The following is a 21,819-nucleotide window of genomic DNA, read 5'->3' on the forward strand; positions in this document are numbered from 1 at the left end:
TTTTCCATGTTTATCAGTGGGCCTTTTGCAGAATCCAGAATATGTAATAGCTACTGGAATGTAAAAGTCTATATTCACACAACCTCCAAAAGAGTTTTCTATTTCCACTTGCCAAAACATCTCAAAGTAACGTTTGGGTTCCATTGTACTTGCTGGTTCTTTAAAGCAGTATGGTTTTTGGTGGGTTTTGTTGGGGTGTTTTTAAGTGATGATTATAGTTTGTTTTTCCACTTTTAAAATGTGGTCAGTTTATTAAGTTGGCTTTAAATAAGCAAAATTTATTTTTGTTTGAACAGGACATTTGCAGAAGATCTTGTCTCAGAATCATCCCCCAGAATATACTGCAGATTTCTATGCTGCATATATCAATATTCTGCTTGGTGTCTTCTACATGGTTTGTAGGGACCTGAAAGAACTTCGGCATCTGGTGAGATGAGCTTCTTTAGAGTTGCTGTTTTGGTTTGGGGTGTCGTCTGCCAAATGAGCTCTGAAAGTCTAGATTTATTGTTGAATATGGACAAAAAGAAAATCAGAGAATCATAGAATGGGTTAGATTACAAGGGGCTTTTAAAGGTTATCTAGTCCAGCCCCTCTGCCATGGACAGGGACACCTTACACTAGACCAGGTTGCTCAAAGCTCCATCCATCCCGGCCTTGAACACTTGCAGGAGGGGGGGGTTCCCAGTTTCTCTTGGCAGCCTGTTTCAGTGTCTCACCACCCTCATTGTAAAAAATTTCTTCCTTGTATGTAATGTAAATCTGCTCTCTGAGAATGTGTTAGCTCGAAATGCAGTTTCCCTAAAAATCCATAACAAAGGTTGCAGTTGTTTTGGTGGCTGTAAAGGGTTTCCAGTGCTGTGTGGTTTTCTGATAATAGATTGATGGTGTTTGGAAAAAGAAGTTTTAGCCATGTATCAATGGAATAATGTAATAGTAAACAAACTTAAGAAGAAAAATGACAGTTACTTGATGGTGGCCTTTGCATAAGAAAAGCTTAATAACAGTAACAAGTAATTAGCTCATCAGATTATTATTTAAGTAACTATACTCCATACAGGGAAATTTTACAAATGACCAGTGAACAAATCAGTGCTAAAGAGATGATCTGAATGTTCTGCCTCCATTTCCCTTGGGAACATGTTGCTACACTTCAGCTGAACTTATCTATTAACCATACAGGTTTTATATTTAAATGAGGTTGCTGGAGACACAAGTAGAAACCAGGGTCACAGTTTTTGCAGACATGTACTTGAGTGGCTCTGCTTATGAGAATTTCATGAGCTTTAGATGTTCTGTTTGTGTGTTTCATAATACCAGTATTATGAAAATACATACTTAATTGGACCCTGAATTCTTTTTGTGAGAGAGACAAGTCTCTTCTCTAGAAGATAGTGACTGACACGTACAGCTGACTGTAGGTTTCTGAACAACTCTTCATTGTCTAGTAGAGACTAGATGTGTATGCCATTATGTGTGATTATTAATAATACATTCTGGAATTTTATTAAATTTATATATGGAAGTTACTGCATTGAGTTTTGTATACTAGCACAGAGATTTATTAAAGTGTAGTAGGACAAAAGGAGAATGAAATCTGAGGATTGTTATTTTATGAAATTCTGTGTGATATTGATTTAAGCATTTTCTAGATTACAGTGTGGTCAAAAATTTCTCTTACCTTAGACAAAAGGAGTTTGTTTGAATATGGAACGTGTTAGCAGGTTTTTTTATGGTTGCTTGTTTTTTTCAAATAAATCATTTTTGCTTGTGTGTCCATATGTGTGGCCTACTGCAGAACATGCTGAACTGCTCCCGGAATAGAAATTTTTTTCTGAAAATGAAGGGAGTAAAAAAAGTTTGAAAATGTTTTAATTGCATTTATAATGTTAAATAATTATGTTAGTTTAAAAAAAAAATAGCAGCCCCTGAGTAAACAGATTTTGCTGAGCTCAAGTAACCTGTGATAAATTACTTGTGTTTGTATTTTAAGGTATAGAAATGTTGCCATGTTTTACAGTATATTGTTTCTAAGCAAGTGGCATAATTATTGACTGAAAAAGAATTTGTTTGTTTTGCAAAGGAGTGATTTACTCTGCTAGTTATATTCTGTAGCTGGATCAGATATGATCCATATCTGATACATTTAATTTTTTTAATACTTTTTTTTTTTTAATACATTTAATTTTTTTTCTTTCTGTAGGCAGCGCTCAACTTTTCTAAGTACTGTGAACCAGTGGTCAGAGGGGAAGGTAAGCCTCTGTCTTTTATTTGAGTAAGTGTATGAGAGAGCAGGTGTTGTTCTGTGGGTTTTTTGGAGGACTTTGCTTTGATCTGCACTGTGTCGTGACACAGTGGTTTCTTGGGTCACAACAGCATTGCTTATTCCAGTTGCACCCAGCCAGAAGCATTTGCAGCAGAAGCAGTAGATGGTATTTGGTGGTGGTTTTTTTAGGAAACAAGTTGAAATACCATGAAAACTTTCCTCCCCCCCTGTAAATCCTTCTCCTCTCTCAACCACCAGGACCTCTGCAAAGTAATGGGGTAAGTAAATTCTCTGTCAAGGCTAAGAGGAGAAACTGGGAGGAGAGGTTGTGTAAAACTGACCCAGATTATCTTGGAAGAGCCACAGAGAAACAGCCTTGCATGGCAGCGTGTGTTTGCTGTATGGGTGGTGATGGTGCATCATCCTAAAACAGAGTCAGCATATTTGACTGTGTCATTCCTGTGACTGTTCAGGTGTCAGGGGTGAGTTTTAGTGTTGTGTGAGTTAAGTGTTTAACAGAGTTGATTCTGGCTTGGTGCAGCAAATGAACGCGATACCCGCAAACTCTGGAAAAATATTGAACCTCATCTGAAGAAGGCAATGCAGACTGTTTATCTCCGGGAAATATCCAGGTAATTTGGGGGGCAAGGGCTTGTTTGCTTTGCTGAGATTGCTGTTTTTAACAAGCTTCCTCTAAGTATTTCACAATTATGTTTCGTGGCTAGTGTTTCTTTTTTGCTAGATGTAATCTTTTTTCTTTAATGTGCATTTCTTTCTTGCCATCTACTGTTAGAAGTAGCGTATCTCGGGAGGAAATTTAAACAACATGGCATTTGTAGCATATAATAGATTCAATAAGTAAAGAAAGCAGTGGCAGCAGGTTGTGTTCTGCTTTTCACTGATGACCATACAGATAGATCCATTTTCTGTAATGTATGAAACTGCAAAGTACAGGAATCCATTGCCACAATATACAGACACAGTTTAAAACACACTTGTAAAGTTGGCTCAGCAGATCCTCACTGTACCAAGGACGTGTGCAAGCCACAGAATTCTTGAATCATTACAGATTTTGAATATCTGTGTTTCTTAGCTTTGTGTAAGGAGCTAGGTTGATTTGTTTACTGTGCTTTCTTATTTTCTCTTCCAAAGGCAACATTTTTCTTACATGGAGTTGCTGTTTTTGAGAGCATTAAAAGCTGATATCCTGCTAATGGGCTGTTTCTCTTGGTAGATTCCTTGTTTATTTTTGTAAGTTGACAGACTGCTAGAAAAAAAAAATGGTGGTGTTCATTTTCAGTGCTAATAATTGGCTTAGATTTAATTTTTTCTCCATCTGTAAGATGATGATTCTGATGTTACACCATGTAAAGAGAGAGAATTTAGTATTGCTTGATTTCTTTATCTTGATAAAAGCATACTGATTTCTTTCCTTTGAATGTCATTGAGGCCATAGAGTTTTCATATGACTGAACCTTAGTGTGTAGTAGAAGTCTTTGCTAAAGTTTTAGAAGAGTGATCGTGCTCTCAGAAAGAGAATTGATTTTACTTTGTACAAGCTTGACTTCACAGTACAACGAGGCATTTTTCTATTTGCCTCAAATATTTATTTATATTCAATATTGATCTTCATTACACAGTCTACTCGGGATCTTCCTGACTTTTTACACTGTGTAATTGCTTACTCTAATTAGAGTGTAATAAAGGATTATGATGCAAAATAGCTTATGAATTGTTTCCAAATAACTAATTTCCCTCTTTACAGTTTTCTTTGATTATAAATTTGAGCTTAACTGGGTTTTTATTAGAAATTTCAGCTTTCTGTATAATAATTTTAGAATTTACCTCTGTGTACCAGTAAATGCTTGAGGAATTAAAATCACTGTATCAGTTTTTCTGGCCACAGAACTGTGATTACTCTGGATTTTTCTGTAATTTATAGCAACAGAACTTTGCTATCAGCTGTTGTGCTACATGAACTGAGATGAAAATTAGCTTTTTTTTTTCTCCCAGTAAAACAGATGTTGGATAAAACTTTATCTCATTGATAATTTGGTTGGTCATCGATTATAATTTGAGTATTACCTGAGCTGTCATTACACTGTTTTCATAAGTCATATGGCTGATAAACCCTGTTCATAAAGAAGTTTAAAAAGCAAACCAAAACAGCACTGGTGTTCTAACAACTGTTTGGGTTTTTTAATCCTTTTGTGGTATACAAAACGATCCAAAATATGAAATTTTGACCAATATTATTCCTTAAGGGAAGTTTTAAAGTAAAATTTTTTCCTATTGTTTAGTGAAACACCAAACTGCTTGCAGGCATTTTTCACTGACAGAATGATCCATTTGGATGTCTTCAGAGTTTTTCAGTAAAGAAGGAGTATTGCTTTGGTTTTTACATAAACTTCAAAGTTACATTATGAAGTAATTATAGTATTGTTCTCACAAACATAAACAGTTATTAAGCAGCTTAAAAAAATCAAAACTGTTGGTGTTTTTACTTTTTATCCAATTCTGCATTATTCTTGAAACTTCGAGTGTTATTGATACTTGCTCATTGGTGGTAGTTGGATGGAAAGAAATTGATATTTTACAATTAGCTTTTTTACTTTTGTACCTTAATGTAATGTTATTTTTTGCCTTTTTTTCTTTTCAAGCACACATAGTCTGCACATTATTGAAACTTATGTGTGAGATAGTAAGACTTCATATTTTTAATTATTCTCTTACTAACTGTACCCTAGCCAGGGTCATGCAATTAAAATATACATATACCAGGCAGGTAGTTTTCTCTAAAAGACTAACAAATACTTAGTCTTTATTTATTTGCATTGTCTGTCTTTTAGCTCACAGTGGGAGCGCTTGCAGCATGATGGTGGAGAGCCTGGGCAGTTGAAAGGTATCAAATACATTAATTCTGTAGGGGCTTGTAATGTGAAACGTGGGCTTTTCAATTTGTCTTGGTTGTTATTATCTGAGAATGTGTGAATGAAACGACATAGATGAGGCCACCTGTCAGTACTCAGTTACAGTTCCAGGTGATCATGTTTTTTGAGAAGGTGTTCTACAAAGGACTATTGCTATTTTTTCCCTTGCCATATAACCTGGGAGTTATCTTCCCTAAGATCCTTTGTGTGTAGAAGTAGACTTCATATGTAAGAATGGATGAGGAATAGGCTGACCCCTGATGGTCAAACCTCCGGGTGCCAACTGGAGGCACACGTGTGTCCAAGTGGGGAGAAGAGAGTGTTATATCTGGTGTCTTGCACAGATTAACACATTCCTAAACAAAGCAGCTGCCCTGTGTCCTGATTTCTTGGCAAAGAGAAATGTTAGCATTGTGAGCATTCTCTCTGTTCTTTCCTTGGATGCGTGCAGCTTTGTTGATTTTATACATCAGGCAGGCTGGAAAGTCAAATCTCAATATATCTGTCAGCCTTCATTTACAATTTAGGAAGGAATACTACAATATTTTCCTGGAGATGTCATTTAGTCATGGTCTTTTGATCAGTTTGTAGTTTGGGAACACTTTTTTATCATACTATTTTTCATCACATAATTTCTTCAATAGATACTAGGTAAAATAGCCACTTATTTTTTAAAATCATGTTATGGGAATTGCAGTCATCCAGCTGTTTCCTGTATTTGCTTTATGATCAGTGATTTTTTCGATGTTGTTGCCCAAAGGAGTTTGATTGAAAGTGTTCTTATTAAACTCCCTCCTTCCATGTCCAAATGAGCATGAAATACTTTACACCTGACAACCTCAGAAAGGGAGATTTTATTTAAAATACATTTTCTCAGACTTTTAGGTATATGTAGTAGGTAAAATTGTCATGTTATTAAACAGCATTTGATAATAACATGCTTAAAAAGCAATTATAATAAATGTTACTCTAAGTAAACAAATAGTTCAGTGTATGATGCAGTATTGTCTGACCAGAAGAATGGAGTAAAAATAGATATTTCTGTATTAAACTAAATTATCTATGTGTAAGAGTTTATTTGGAGTTGCATTATATAATTAACATGCAATGCAAAAGAATCTCTTGTAAATTGTACAAAAACTGCTGTTCTTTTATGCCTAGATAAGAGGAAATTATTACTACCTGTCATCTAGGATGCTTCTTGTCACGCTGCAGGCTCTGAATCTTAGCTTTTAAACATGTTTTATTCCTTGATCTTGATTTGCTGGTATTTGTGGATTAAAACAAAAGGGTACAGGTGCTTTACAGAAAAACAAACTGTTTAAGTAGAAACCTGTGAGCAAAGAAAGCACAAAGAGACCCTTTAATGGTCTCCATAGTTAGACAGCTGATGAATAAGGTGGTTTGATGATCCTATTCTTATGCATAAGCTGTATAAAACGAGAACAGGGGACTGTAAAGGTAAAAAATACAAAGTAAAAGTAAAAAAGAGGAAAGGCAAATACTCACTAGACTGCAGTTCTTGTGTATTTTAATGTGTGGAACTTTAATCTTAATTAAGTATACATGTAGCAGGCAAGGTCAACTGGATCAAGTTTAAAATTTTTAAAACATTTTCTGTAGGAAATAAAACAGTGGCTAAAAATTCTGAGATGAACTGTTTTTCAGAAGTGCAGCACTGCTGCATTCTTCACCATGCTAGCCCCCCCATTCCTGAGTGAGCTGTTTGGCACAGTCTGGAGCAGTCTGAAGGCTGAGTCTTGGAGAAAAGCTTTGAAATTGTATTTAAAGACGTCTCTTCATCTGCCCTGTTTGCCAGAGAAATTACCTTATATGAAAGTAGCCTGGAATTACTTATATTTTTAGGAGGATTTATGAATTTCCAGTGCTTCAAATACAGTTACCGAGATTAGTCCAAAAAGGCTTCAGATTGTTAGTTTTGTTTAGCTTTGTGCCCTTCCCTGAGTTTGTATTTGTGATATAGGGGTTCAGAAAGTAGCCATACTCACTTAGTTACAGGAGTGTAGAGCAGGAGAGAAGGAAAAGAAGAAGAATGCAGACAAGTTTAATTTGAAGTTTGTGGGTGTTCAGACTGGGTTTTGATGACTCATAAATTGTTTGTTTATTTTATAGGACTTTCTGCACATACACATGTGGAACTTCCTTATTACTCCAAATTTCTCCTAATAGCTGCTTACCTTGCCTCCTACAATCCTGTTAGGACAGATAAGAGATTCTTTCTTAAGGTAATGAGATTTATTGCTTAGTGCTGCTTACTGGATTCCTTCATACTGAATTTCTTAGTTTAAAACTCTTCAGCTGTTCATTTTGAACTGTTTCTGTGTTGCTTCATTTGATTTGATCAGAAGCTTTTCTGTAGATCACATATTGTGATTGGTAATGATCACTTAGTGATTGTAAGGGTCTAATAAACCCAACTTCCTCTTCATGTTGAAATATGTGTAACATAGTTACAGCAGAAGTACTATGCTTTGTAAGTTGCTGTAACCCTTTTTTTAAAATATTTTAGTGGAGTATCTGCAGTGGCTTGAGGTATAAGCCACGCTTAAATTTCCAGGATAAGGTCCAAGCCACAACTGCTGTGACCTTTAATGAGATAAAATGACACAGTGCATTGCTAACTTATTTATACAGTTTTAAGCTTCTGGAACAGAACCGTACAAACAGTTGCTTTTGCAGAAGATATTACCAGCCATTAGCTGGTATGTGTTGTGTTGATACAGTGGTAATACATGTTTTAGGATGAATGTAATGCAATTAGGATTTTATGCATTTTACCAATTATTACAGTATGTATTGAAATATGTATTTGTGTATGAATGTGTGGTATTCATGTTGGATTGGTTTAAGCAGTTGAAGAAAATGATGGCAAGACAAATTTGTAAACATACGATTGTTTAAAGAAAACAATAAAAAATCAGATACATTTTGAGAACTTACTGCAGTTCCTAGTGATGATATATTAGTATGGTTTTAGTTTAAATTCGGTTTAGTAAGTTGGTTTTATGTTTCTGATATGATCTTACTGAAAGCTGTAGGTGTTTCACCCTTGTAGTAAGTGTAATTAGACAAGTTTTCTTTGTGGGCAAGCTTTGTATTTTTCACTTGGCCAAAGCATTTTCTTACTTAGAGATTTATTTTCTGAGAGAGTGTTTCTGCACAGATTTTTCCATATCAGTCTTGGAACTCAGAGAAACAGGAAATCTTACAAGAGTCAAGTCAGTAAAGCATGTTATCGAAGTGTGCCACATCTTTCTTGTTTGTGTTCACTGAACAACTTTCTCAATTTATTTTTTTTCCTTTGTTAGTATCTCTGAGTTAACTTCCACTCTTGCACATGAACCCAACTACACCTTTGTACAATAAACATGAGCTTCTAAGTTTTTTGAAGCAAGGACCTTGAAGGTATTTCGATCAGTGCTAAGTAGGTGTTTTCCCCAAGAATGGGTGAAGCAGAAGCTACCATGTTTGCTACATGTATCATATGGTAGCAGTTAACCCTTCAGCAGGTCGGAAGTTGAATTTCAGAAATAGCTGCATCTTAAACCCCAACAAAATCAACACTTTTGGGTGGGGTTTCAAGCCGAGTGTTTTTATGCGTCATAGGAACAGTGGAAATAGAGTATGGTTTTTATCAGGTTTGTGATGAGATTTAGAGTAGGTTACAGAAAAGTATCTTCTGGAGTGATTTAACTAAGAATTAGTAGACAGCATAAGGGATGCAAACAAAAAGATGTCCATTGAGCTGCTAATCTGTACTACTCTGTAGGTGCTAGTCTGTACTACAGCTAAAAATAAAGTCACAGTTTGTGGCAGTCTGGAATGCTGACAGCCAGCAAAGCAGGGAAGTGATAATTGGCATCACAGCTATTATGTGAAAATTTGAGCTTTGCAGAAGTCTGAGAGAAAAATATGAAGCTGGAAGGTAGGCTTTAAAACAAGAAAGAATAGCAATAGGTATATATGAAGCCTTTAAGAGAAAACAACATTAAAAGCTAATTGAAAATTAACTCTGGATTTCATATGTTTCTTTGTGCTTGCACAGAAATAGGACACCTGCTCTCTTGCTTTAAAACACTTTCGATATAACTTAAATACACCATGTGGAGATCCCAGTGTAACCTTTAAAATGCATGAATGGAGTTTGTTGTGATCCATCCCAAGCCTGCTGTGTAACCTGAGGCTTGATCACTTTCCCTTCTGAAACGTCACGGTTATCACTGCAGTCTTCTTTTCAAAGGCATGATAAAAAGATTAATTTGCTGTCTCCAAGCACGTGTGATACGTATTAACTGACTGAACCACTTTTTTTTTAATCTGACAAATCATGTAAGGGAAATTAAGCCCTGTCTAATATTAAGCTCTTCAGAAGTCAGTCAGATTTACTGAGATCATTTTGACTGAGTATTGAGGGCCAGAAGTACTAAGTACAAGATTTTAAACATTATAATGAACAAATAATTCCTTTATTTGAGTTATTTTTTTCCCTGAGTCATTGAGCATGCTTATAAGGTATACTTATTAATAAAGTATACTTGTCAGGGCTGTGGAAAAACTCATCAGATGATATTTTGAGAAACAGCACTTAACTGTATTTAAAGAGTATTATACTTGTACCTCTCCACTAATTTTACATCAGTTACACTTGTCACCTTTCATGTCTCTCTTTGTCTTTTTTATTTCTTTTTTTAACCCATTCATTTGTAACATCTTTTTTGTAACATATTTCTGTCCTTGTCTTGCCCTCACATTTTCAGTTGAGATCCAGGAGCACCTGATTATTTTCTTTGGATAGTCCTTCCTTTCTTAAGACTGCTTTAAAGCTGCACCTTTCTAAATGATGTTCCTCTCTTCAACACCCACCCCCCAACCTACCCTCCTCCTTCCTTTTGTTATTTAGCTCATGCACCTTGAACTATCTTTGTATTGTATTGATTAAATTCCTGGTTGTCATTCTGCCAACTTGTGTACCATCCAAATTCTAAAATGAGGTCAATAAAAGGTGAAAATTCAGATGGATTTTATGCGTGGATAAATTTTAAAAATGAAGTAGCCATCATTTAAACTTTTCTGGAAAGAGAAAGAAACGAAACATCTTTTTTTCATTAGATGATAAAGGATATGAGGAGGATGGTGGTATGAAGTCACATTAAAAATGAATTTTTACTACCTTTTCTCATCAGTCCCAAAATTCATGAGAAAAAAACCTTACGAATATCACCAAAAAATACTAGCATGCTGTGTTTTGGCTTTGCACCACTTGGGACACGATGAAACAAGAAGTAAGGCGAGTGTAATTTTAGGGCTTTATAGAAAGAACAGTTGGTAGTAACATCAGAGACAAATACTGGAGATGTAGAAATGAAGTAGACCTAGAGTAAAATACTGCCATTTGTAGCATATATATTCTTTGTTGACTCTTTTGATTCCATCTTTGTTCTTACTGGTTGTTTGCAGCATCATGGGAAAATTAAAAAGACCAATTTTATGAAGAAACATGAGAAGGTATGTATTTTATCTTTCTAAGCTAAGCTTGGCAGCAAGTATTTTCTTTCTGCTCTACTTGTGGGTTTGTATTTCATTTTGCGTCATTGATTACTGTAGAAACAGCAGAATTGTGTAAATAACAATTATTGGTGTGTTTGTTTTGTGTGATACAAATTTCTCTGCCATACACGTTTTTATTTTATTGAAACTGTAGCATAAAGTTGTCTCCTAAAGCCACATTTTTGCGTGTAACAAACTGTGTTTAATAAAGGTAGTTAAAGACATCATAGGTGGAACAGCCAAATTTCAGAATTTGTCTGAAAAAAAGAATTCTATATTCTTTAAAGAATTATTATAGAAAGAATTCTATAGTGAGGGAAACAGAAACATAGGGATAAAGTATTGCACTTGTAGTGTTATAAATAAAGACTCATTTCCTTCAGTTGGTGTGACAGTTTATATCAGTATGTCTTCTAAAGACTGATTTACAGATCAGATTCACCCAACTCCAGTGAGTGTCTGCATCTAAAATAGTGTCTTTTTATAGCCAGTACAGGGCCAGTTGATGCAGCCATTGGAGGGTAGGATGTGATTTGGCTCATACTAAAGTAGGTTCTACGTTCAGTCAGATGAATTGCATCACAAATTGTATTGATTAGATTTCTACTGCCCATAATGGGAACTTAGGAAACTAGTTTGGCTGTACATACCAACTTGGCAGGAAGCTAACATTAGATGAAATAAATCCTTCTGTTAAAGTTTAGGTACAGCAAGACTAAATATCTGTTTTGCGATTCTTAACTCTGTTCAGTCCAGAGACCATGAGGTTTTTTTAATTAGTAAAAAATGAATCTTGTGAATGAGGTGAAGAAATTGACTTTATCATTCTATTAATTGCTCTGTTGCTGATAACAGCAGAATTTGTTGCGTTTCTTTGCACGGTTGCCCTGGAACAATGTTTTTCCAGTTTAGCGAAAAGTGAGAGATCTTCCTGTTCAAAGCGTTTTTGCAAGAGTGGACTTTTTCAGGTGTCAGTCCATCAGAAGATCAAATGTGTTGCTGTGTTTTTTATTGGAAATGAGTTTTTCATGTATATCTGCTTCAATTTCAGTCTAGGATTTGTTTTGTCTCAGAAATTTCTAGCTTACAACTGAACATGCTTCGTGTGTATAGCAACCAGAGAAGTTTGGAAATGCTTTCTGCTAAAGAAAGAGGAGAAGTATGCTTCTGTCTTTAAGTAGATACTAAAAAGGTTGAAAATTCAGCCAGCTGAGGTTAAGGAGTTTCTCCCTTTTTTAGTTTGGGTTAAGCTTTTACTCTTTCAAGAACATTTGTGGTTCTCATTGTTGATGGTGAAATTTTGGAATGTGAATACATGGCTTGCAGTTTTGGGATGGTGCCAGGTGAGCAGTGGGAACATGAACCTGACACTCCAGATAAAAAGCACAAGCACAGGTAGTGACAACTGGGGAAAAATCTTTTTTGAACAATGAATGTATTACTGAGGTGGAAAGATGACAGAGGACACACAGAGTTAATTTGATGGCTATAAAACTTTTTGACCAGGTTTTCTGACTGTGGAAGGTATCGTTCTTTTTAAGAGAGATGTTGGGTCCGTTGCATTTTTATGAATACTATTCTGTGTAGCATTCTGCCTTATCTCCTTGCAGAAGATTTGTAAAATTCTTTATCATATTATGTTTGAAGGAATTTCTAAACCATTCTTATTCTTCCAAGAATTTATTTCTGTCAAAGAAATAAAAAAGAAGTGCTTTTCTTAGAAGTTAAACTCTCTTAGAGTTAACTCTTCTGGCTTTTTTAGAGGAAGGCATTTCTCTTAGATAATTTGAAAGCTCCAAGCAGTATTCTGTCTAAGGAGAGAGCTGATAATACTAAGAGCAAGAAATTTCTGAAGTAACTGTATATACTGAATAGACTTTCAGAGATTACTGTATGCTAATTGCATTTGCTAGCTGCTTGGAGTGCACCCATTTTAATGATTCTGTTTGTTGACTTTTTCTGTTGATAATAATGAATATGCTTCATAGAATTGGCATGTTTAGAGGCAGAAGGACAGGCAGTTGTACAGTTTATAACTTACACCAGGTCTGCATTCTGACTGAGGGTGCCATGCTAAGGTTTTGACTACGTGTTTCCATGGTTTTTTACACTTCTTGCTTTGCTAGCCAAGGGATAGCTTTGGGGACACCTCCTGGATTGGAAAAGTTAAAACATGTATTGGAAATACCTTTTGGTTTTGCTGAAGAAGTGAGTGGTTGTGTTTCACTGATGACTAATACTACAGAGATGCTGGTGGTGCATTTGAGATGTTCTTTCCCAGAAGCGTTTTGAAACAAACTTTCCCTTGAAAAGCCTCTTTAATCTTGGTTGCTCTGCTAGTAAGAATAAATCAATGTACTGTACAAAAAAGGCAACTAGATGTCAAAGTAGAGAGAATTAAATACAAACTAAAAGGAAACAAGTATTTCCCTTGTAAGAACTTTTGACAGTGATGGTCATGAATCTGTGTTGTCCTAACTATGCTGCCTGAGTTGTAATACTACCCAGATCTGCCTTATGAACTGTATTTCTTTTTTGTAAAATTAGTTATTTAAAAAATGCACAACATCAAAAAATCAGGAACTTTTATTTATTTGAATTCAAGTGAATGCAATGTTAATACATACAATAATCTGTAATGCCTAAAATGTCCATTGGTGTCAGTTGAGGTCTGAGGTATGTAGAGTGCAAAAGAGCTCTGTAAATGCAAAATTGAGTAAATATGCTGTGTTCTGATAAATTTGTCTGTAGCTGGCCAGTAGCTCATTATACAGCAGCTCTTAACAGCAAAGCAGCTGACCTTGGGCCCAGCCATGTGAACTCTTTATTTTAGCCAAACTTGTGGGAGGCAGATGCACTCTTGAGTCTTAGACTCAGCACTCTTTGGGTTGCATCTGGAATATTCTGTCCAGTTTTGTCCCCCTTCTTTGGAAGGAATCTTCAAGCTCCCTTCCAATCTGAGCCATTCTCTGATTCTGTGAATGCCATAAAACATAATCTCTCGTCTTTAATCCTTAGATTGGGCAAGGTTATTTAATTGGACAAGTAAATGTATAAATCTAGTGACAGGAAATTTGGCATCAGATCCTCTGTTATAGCTCAAAAATGTTCCTATTTGTTGTGCAGTATGAACATTTGCCATATTAAATAGATCTTTTTGTCTACATCTTTGTCTTGATCAATAAGCATGTATTCAGTGTTTTCCGTAATGTGCAAGTAGGCTGTATGAAAGATGACTGTGAATTATAGTGACTTCTCAGAGACCAAAAAGATGTGAGAATAACATCTTGTGGTACTCCGGGAAAGATCTATTGGATTGAAAAGTCTTGTTTCTGTTGCAGACCAGCAATCACCTCCTTGGGCCAAAGCCGTTTCCCCTGGACAGATTGTTAGCAATATTATATAGTATTGTGGACAAGAGAGTTGCTCCAACTGCAAATATATTTTCCCAGGTGAGTGTGTACTTACTTTATTTACTTTTTAGTGTCTGGAATTCACAAAAAGGTTTTACATGTCTTTTGTAAGTCATGAGAAAACAAGAAAACAACCACAACAGTAATTTAGATTGAAGGCTCAGAGTAGTATTTATCTGTATTACTGGCTGTGAATTCAGTACTTTTATCTGTGTAATGGTTTGAAATCTGCTAATAGCTAATTTTTCCTGGTCCTGGACTGTGATCCTTGATTAGTTCCTTGGTTTCTCATTAAAGTCTATAAGCCTATTTACATTTCAAGTTAAATGTATGAATGTTCACTGTCCAGTGGCCAATATTAGCCACCTAATTAGTCACGTGTAATGCATGTTACAAAAATGCAGTGGTGAAGAAGGAGCAGAGGGAATAAGGTATTTACAGGTGATAGATGTTTGCTGTGGTAGATGTATCTAATGCTTTTCATTTGGACAGAATGTCAGTCTTGCAGAGAAGAGTGACTATCCCATTTCACTAGATGGCAGCATAACTATAGAGTTGAGTGGAATTAAGTAAATATAATTTTCTCTAGACCTCTGTGTTTATCAAGAGTATATCGACCTATTCTGTGAAAGTAAAGATAGTTTTCTACTATCCTTATGATTATTATTTATGATTCTTAGGTATTTCAGTTCCACCTTAGAAATTCTCAACTTCATCCTGCTTTCCAGTTGTATGTAGCTTTTACTTACTGAAATATTTTCTACTTTTCATTGTTAGGTATCAGATTTGACCAAAGAATATTTGAATTTGTTGTCTTTGTTTATGTAGAGTTCTAGGAGCATATTTGTGTGTAGGTTGTTAGCTGTGTATTCTCTTATTCTGGGCTATCGAAAGTATCTTGGTATATATTAGATGTGAATGAATGTTTTACAGTGTATTTTACAGTATATTTTCAAAATTAGTATATCTGCATATTTAACATACATTCCAGGTAAGAGAACAAATGTCTTTATTCCAATGCATGGTTAAGTAGTACTGAAGACATAGTTTGTAAGTAGAGTGTAGCTCTCCCTTAGACTACATTACAGAATAAAAAAATTCAAAGAAATGCTTCATTCTAATTCAGTGTGCACTAGATGGCAGTGTTATCAAAGAATAACTGTAATTCTTTATTTTTCTGATGTCTGTAGATTAAGCTATAAAGATATAAAAAGATTGTATTTAACCTTAACTGATTTAGAGCAAAGAAGTTGAAATTAAATATGTTTATACAAAAATAAAATTTTATAAATTCTTTTAAAAATATTTGTAATTATAAAGCAATTTCTGCATTAAATTTTAATTAAAAACATTGAAATGTCTAATGTTAAGTAATATAAAATACAACAGATTTTAAAATAGGTTTTGAAAGTAGTTTAAGCTAGGCATAATATTTAATTGCATTCTTTTCTTGAATAGTTTTAAACAATTTATATTTCACTGATTTTTGCCACTAGTTGTTCTGTAAATATATTTTTCAAACAAAGTAAATATTTAGGAGCTGGGTTATCCTTAGCAGTATTGATACATTTTACTGTTAGATAACATAAGCTTTTATTTTCTTGTTTGTGTGTACACCATGGAAATAATTCTAGAATTGTACAGAAGTTTAAAATGTTTTAAGTCAAATATTTGGCTTCTTAACTGACTCAAGATTAATTTTATGTGCTCCTTAATTTGTAAACTGAAGGGCTGTGCATGAACCAAATACATATTAATTCTTCCCATGTACTGTCAGAAAATAGCATGCCTTGGCTTTAAAGTTGATCAACAATTGCAGTCAAGATTCAAGAAGGACTAGCAGCTGCTTTAAGATCTGTCTTTTGCTGATTTAGTGATATTTCTTATTGCTTCTTGTTTCACTGCATAATTTCTATTCACATGAAAATTTTGGTTATTATTCAAAAGTGAAACTTTTATGCTAATAAGCAGCGAAATTTCATTTTTCATTTTAATGCTAGAGTTTATTGAAAATGTTTCAGTTTTGCTAAATAGAATTTCAAGTTAAAATTTGAATTTTAATCTAATTTTTGCCCTTTAATGATATTAGTCCTTACAATAACCTCATACTTTCTTTTCAAGCAAAAAATTAATGTGTTTCTGTTAGAAGCATGATCTTTGCAGCTAATACAAGACTAAGGTTTTTCTCTGCTGTAACTTCTTGTTTTAATTGGATTACATGAGAAAGAATTGATGTCATTCATTTCTGGTTTTCCTCACTAACACGAGAGTAGCACCAGGGGGAAAAAAATGCAAATTTCCACTTCTGCAAATGAAAATTGTTTCTGTTGCCACTGAAAAGTTGAAATGTCTCTTGGTTTTGTGCTCTTTTTAAACAAACTTTTCACACATCCGGTGAGGATTGTTTGAGAGGAAGTTAACATAAGGTCTGAGGTTTTTAATTATAGCCTATTGATCTCGGTACATACAAAAATGTCTGCATTCACTTGGGAAGTTTTTAGTGCTCATTTGTCTCCAGAATATTCACTGGTTTTTTCAGTAGCTCCAATTTGTCGTGATTCTGTTTTTTAACACATTGTCTGTTAGTGTAACGTCACTGAATTTGTTTGTTTGAATTTATTTGCTTGGTTTTTAAACCAAGAGATAACAGAGGTTAGAGCACTGTTGATTTCTGCAACCATTTCAGAGGATGAGATCTTTAAATATTTTTCTTCAGGTGCATTTTTGTGTAATAATTTAACAGATTGCTGTCACAACTGGGCAGTACATTCTATGCCTGGGACAGAACTCACACAGTTGATGGTCTGGTTGGATATATGACTGGGTTGAGCATGTGGCTGAAGTATTTTAAAAGATAAAATATGGTGAAAAGATGCAAATGTACTTTCACACAGTGCTAAAAACAGTACAACTATGGGGTATGCAGTCTGCATAAGTCACAGAGTTTCCTTATTTTGGTACAGCAGTTGATGCTTTTTCAGGCATAGGGAACAACCAGAAGTATTATTTGTGTTCCCATATGGACCCACTGTTCAGAATGGGAAGTGTGCATTGTGACCAAGTGCAATTACTACAGAATGGAGGGATACAAAAAGACTTCACAATGCCTCCTGCAAGTGCATTCTGCAGAGGTTCTGAGAGTCCAATCAGTTCTGGTTTGTAGAACCAGTAGTATTTCATTTTAGGCTTCCCACAGAAAATACAAAGAAAAATAACATTATTCTCTTTATAAGAATGTGTCATAGTATAGGACACGAATGAATTTATGCACAAAGCATTGGGCAAGAATTATCAGCACGGATTTAATTTAAATGAGCTCATTTTACATTGAAGGGGACAAAGGCTGGTAATTTTATATCACAACCGCTAAGCAAGTAGATGTTGTTGTTATGGTTTACAAGCCCAAATTAACCAGTACTTTTTCCTCTACCAGAATAGTAATTGCTGCTTCAAATAAATTAAGTTCTCCTGACGATTTTTCATTTCCTAGGCCTTTTATCTTACTTCTGCTTTCTTGTGAAATATGCTTTTCATAAAGAGGATTGATTAGATCTACTTGTAGTTTTGAGCTATGATGTTATCTAAGGTAAACTGAAATGAAAACCTTTGCCTTGCATACTTTTGCATATTTTATTCCTGTTAATACATCCCTGAATATTTGGGAAGACATCTCTGCAGAGAGGTTTGATAACTCCTCAGAGTATGCTAATAGCTGAAAGTTACCAAATAGATAACTAACTAATCAGTAACTTCAGTTCTGTTTGCATTTTTACTCTATTGCACTAAAGTTAGGTCATCTCAGGTTTGGGTTTGATGTTATTATATTTGGCAGGTATTTTCAGGTAGTTTATAGTTAGAATTCACTTCTGACTACAGTGCATTTGGAAGCACAGGTTTCTACAAAGGCTGTTTATCTCAGTGAGTATATGGAGACACATCAGTTATCTTACACATCATAGTCTGTATTTCATTTATCAGACATTTCTTATCTCTTTGATAATGGATTTAAGAAAAGTGTCTGAATTTTCCGAAGATCACCACAAATTCATAAAACTAATGGAGTAAGAATGTGTAAGAATTTGGAATGAAGATTAACAAACTTAATTTTTCTTCAGTCTGGCATAAAGATAAATAGCATTGCAAATTGTTTTCCATAGAGAAGAGCTGAATAAGTCTGCAGATATGAGATTTAGAGTAGTGTATTAAGTGCCAAATATGATATGAGTTTATTAGAAGTACACAAAACCACTGATGTACATAACGTAATTCCAGCTGGAGGGAGCCAGAGGAACATAATTTCCTTTAATTAAGGGAGGGGAAAAAAGTGCCCTTTCTTGGAGTGTAAAAATCTGAGAGGTTTGTTTTCTTTTTGTCTTGCTTTCTTGTCTGCCCTACATGAACAGAATAAGGAATAGCTGGTATTCTGTATGTAAACTGGAACAGTATGTGGCGATTTACCTGCCAGATTTCTTTGTCCCTGTTGTGTTAGAAGCATGCTTTATATATTGCTTTTTCAGATGATAATTTGATAATTAAACTGCCCTTTTTTTGAAAATTGCTGATTATGGTAAAACTCCGATTGCAATATTGGAAAGATGTTTGATTTTGTTATCTACTTCTTCGATTTGTAGTATGGCTTATATTGTGTAGCAGCCTTTCTGGACACCAGATATCTGCATACTGATCATAGTTCTAACTCTGTTAGTGCATTATGTTAGATTCCCTTGATGTAGCAATTTGATAAAGAGGAATTTGGTTCTTTGATTCTATAATTCTGTGGTTTGATCCTATGAATACTGTCAACTTAACATTTTTTTCCAAATGGAAAACATTCTAACTGCTTCTACAAGCTCAGATTGTATTAATGTTTGAAAATACTAAGTTTTTCGTTCCACATTTGACAACTCTTGACAGAATAAGAGTAATTCAGTTTTGTTGGATCAGCTGTACTGTGTTCCAGCTTTCCTTGCTGCTTTTGGGGACTGCTCACAGGAACATTTTGAATCTTGCTTGACTAGAGCCATTAACACTTTTATTAACATTTTTTTAACACTAATAGAATACTCTCCACTTTAAAAGTGAGCAGGTAGGAGAATTCCACAGAAAAAGGTGTGCTTTAAAATATGTTTTGCGCTACGCTGTTCCTTAAGAGGCCTTATTACCAAGTAGAACAAAGGTGAGTGGGGGCTATTTTTATTTTACAGTATGTGAGAAAGACAGAGCATGCTCTTGTACTGGTTATATGTCCATAAGCAGATTAATTTTTTTTGTTGTTAATTTTTTTGAAGATAAGCGAAGTGCTGGAGAAATGAAAGTTCAACAAGTGTTGCGCTTGTTGTTTTTCTGTATAAACGGATAGAGGCCGTGCTAAAATTTTACCTGAAATAATTGAGAAGTTCGTAGCTTTGTAGGTGTGGGGGGCAACTGTTTGGTGGAACATATTTCTGTCCTGTTCTCAGTTAAGCTTAGCATTCAGAACTTCATGACTAAAGTTTATATTGCAGTGAAATTTCTTGTTTTCTGGCTGAATGTTAAAGAAAAAAGGTTTTTATCTCATAGATAATATTATTGCAAGCTGATTCAAGACATAATTACAGTGTATTATGCATCTGATTTTGGAGACTGTCTTTGTTTTATACACCCATTAGGTGGTACTGCTGGTCAGTACCTCAAAATTAGGTAGAGGTTTGAATAGTTGTGTACAAAAATGTTGATCTATTTGAATAATTATTTTAAATGTTGTTGAAAGGTGGAATTATTAATTAGTGAGTATTCAGAAGTGAAATGATTGTAAAAGTTACGTGTCTCTTAGGTTTGATTGTGCACGTAGATTTTTCTTAAATTTTGTTTCTGAGATATAAATAAATATATTCTCATGTATTTCCCTATTTTTATAACTTCCTGAGTTCTAGACTTAAATTACAAAAGACGATGTCATCAGCCTCTCCTTCTGTCCTATGGATTTAATCTGCAAATGACTGTTTGCATATTACTCTCCTCTTGCTTCAGAGGAAAGTACATCAAATTGCACAGCCTAATCCATTCTGGCCATGGGAGTTGTCATCTCAGGAATGGTCCTGGTATAATGCCATGCAGAGGGAAGCATTTACTTTTGCCCAAAACCAATCAAACTATATGGAAAAGGTCTTAAAAGCTTCTTTTTAAACTTTTTTTTTTCCTTCATGAGAACTATTAAGATTTATGGTATACCTCTCTATCTAGTTAGTCAGAAGATCTTTACTTCATAGCTTCCCAGTGACAGGAGTGATCAAATATATACCATAGACTTTGGGCTTAACTGATTTGTGTTACTGGTCTAAATAAACTTCCCCTCCTTTCAGTGCGAGTGATGCATAGACACGTCTTGCCAGCACAGAGTATCTGTTAGTCTTCTGTAATGTCCCATAATGTCTTACACAGCATTCATATATAATTTGTAAATCCCCTGCATGCTTATTGTCCAAGTGGGTTTGGAGTACAACCTTTTGATCCCGTGACTTCATCATTGCCCATAAAGGATTTTTTTAAATTGTTAGAACAGCTTTCTTAGCAGTTGGCAATTTGTAGCTGCATTTTTAAAAATATATTATTACTGTGGTATTTGATCCTAATTGTTTTAGATTCTGTATGCTTTTATAGGTGTATTATGCATCCAACACACTTTATTTTCCTGGATCTGCCTATTGATTAGAAAGCGCAGTAATGTATTGATCAGTACTCTGTTGATTTTCAGTAGTTTAGGAAGATGGTGATAAAAGGTAATAAATAACTCTTATTTTCTCATTTTCTGTTATTGGTTACTGGACTAATCTGGCAGAAATTCATGAGCTGAAATGGGAACTTAATGTGATGCACAGCATGGTGACATAGTTAGCACTTTAGCACTGACTATGGCAGCTTGAGAGAGCCTGCTGTTAAGCAAAAGGGAAGGAGAAAACATTACTTTTAACCAAATAGATGACTCTATTTTTTTTAGGTCTCAGCATGGCTGTGAATAAAAATAAAGGTGTTCTTATTTCAAGTAGTACTTACTAATTAAAATTGTGAAGAGACTAATATGCTTGATTCCTTCTACTTTTAGTTGATACAGAAAACACCTTTTAGAAAAACTAATAATATTTTACCTATGTTATGTTGTTTGATCTAGTTGGATAATGTTTTCATTTTTTTGGGCATATTGTTAATACAGCTTTACAATCTCTTGGGAGGTTTTTTAATCAAATTCTATTCTGTTCTATTTGAGTTCTTTCTTCACAGTAATTTCAAGTGGAAACTCTACCTTATTTCTGTGAAGATCTTCTGTTCCCAGTGTAGCACTTAATCTGTGTCTTAAAAACAGAGTATTTAAGGAGACAAATTGTTGTGAATTATTGAAAACTAGTTTTAAATTTTAGTTATGATAAGGAAAGACTATTGGGAGGGAAGGAGTGAGGACTTGAGATGAGATAGAGTTTATCAGGGAGATAAAAGGAATTCCGAAATTTGTTACGTCTTTTATCTACAAAAATTTACTCATTTCAAAACTTTCTTGCTTTTTGATCTTAGTTTTTTATTTGTGTAGCATGTCCCTAAGAATTTGCTGACCAGTAAGTAGCTATTTTACTAAGGCTTAGTAAAATTGATTTAAAATAAATTTGTACTTTTC

The 21,819-nt window shown here is 34.6% G+C and overlaps 1 protein-coding gene across 4 annotated transcripts in view; it reads left to right on the forward strand.

Annotated features, from left to right (window-relative positions):
* Window positions 1-21,819, forward strand: part of ORC5 (origin recognition complex subunit 5) — a 69,561-nt gene that overhangs the window by 19,412 nt on the left and 28,330 nt on the right. For all 4 annotated transcript variants that reach the window (XM_027679382.1, XM_027679383.1, XM_027679380.1 and 1 more), the window contains 7 exons: window positions 297-427; window positions 2,201-2,249; window positions 2,805-2,895; window positions 5,113-5,165; window positions 7,327-7,439; window positions 10,672-10,719; window positions 14,103-14,213. In XM_027679382.1, the coding sequence (XP_027535183.1) occupies window positions 297-427; window positions 2,201-2,249; window positions 2,805-2,895; window positions 5,113-5,165; window positions 7,327-7,439; window positions 10,672-10,719; window positions 14,103-14,213 (596 nt within the window). The remainder of the gene's footprint in view (window positions 1-296; window positions 428-2,200; window positions 2,250-2,804; window positions 2,896-5,112; window positions 5,166-7,326; window positions 7,440-10,671; window positions 10,720-14,102; window positions 14,214-21,819) is intronic.

This window comes from Neopelma chrysocephalum, unplaced genomic scaffold (genome assembly GCF_003984885.1).
Source record: "Neopelma chrysocephalum unplaced genomic scaffold, ASM398488v2 Primary Assembly neopelma1_45, whole genome shotgun sequence".
Lineage (NCBI taxonomy): Eukaryota > Metazoa > Chordata > Aves > Passeriformes > Pipridae > Neopelma > Neopelma chrysocephalum.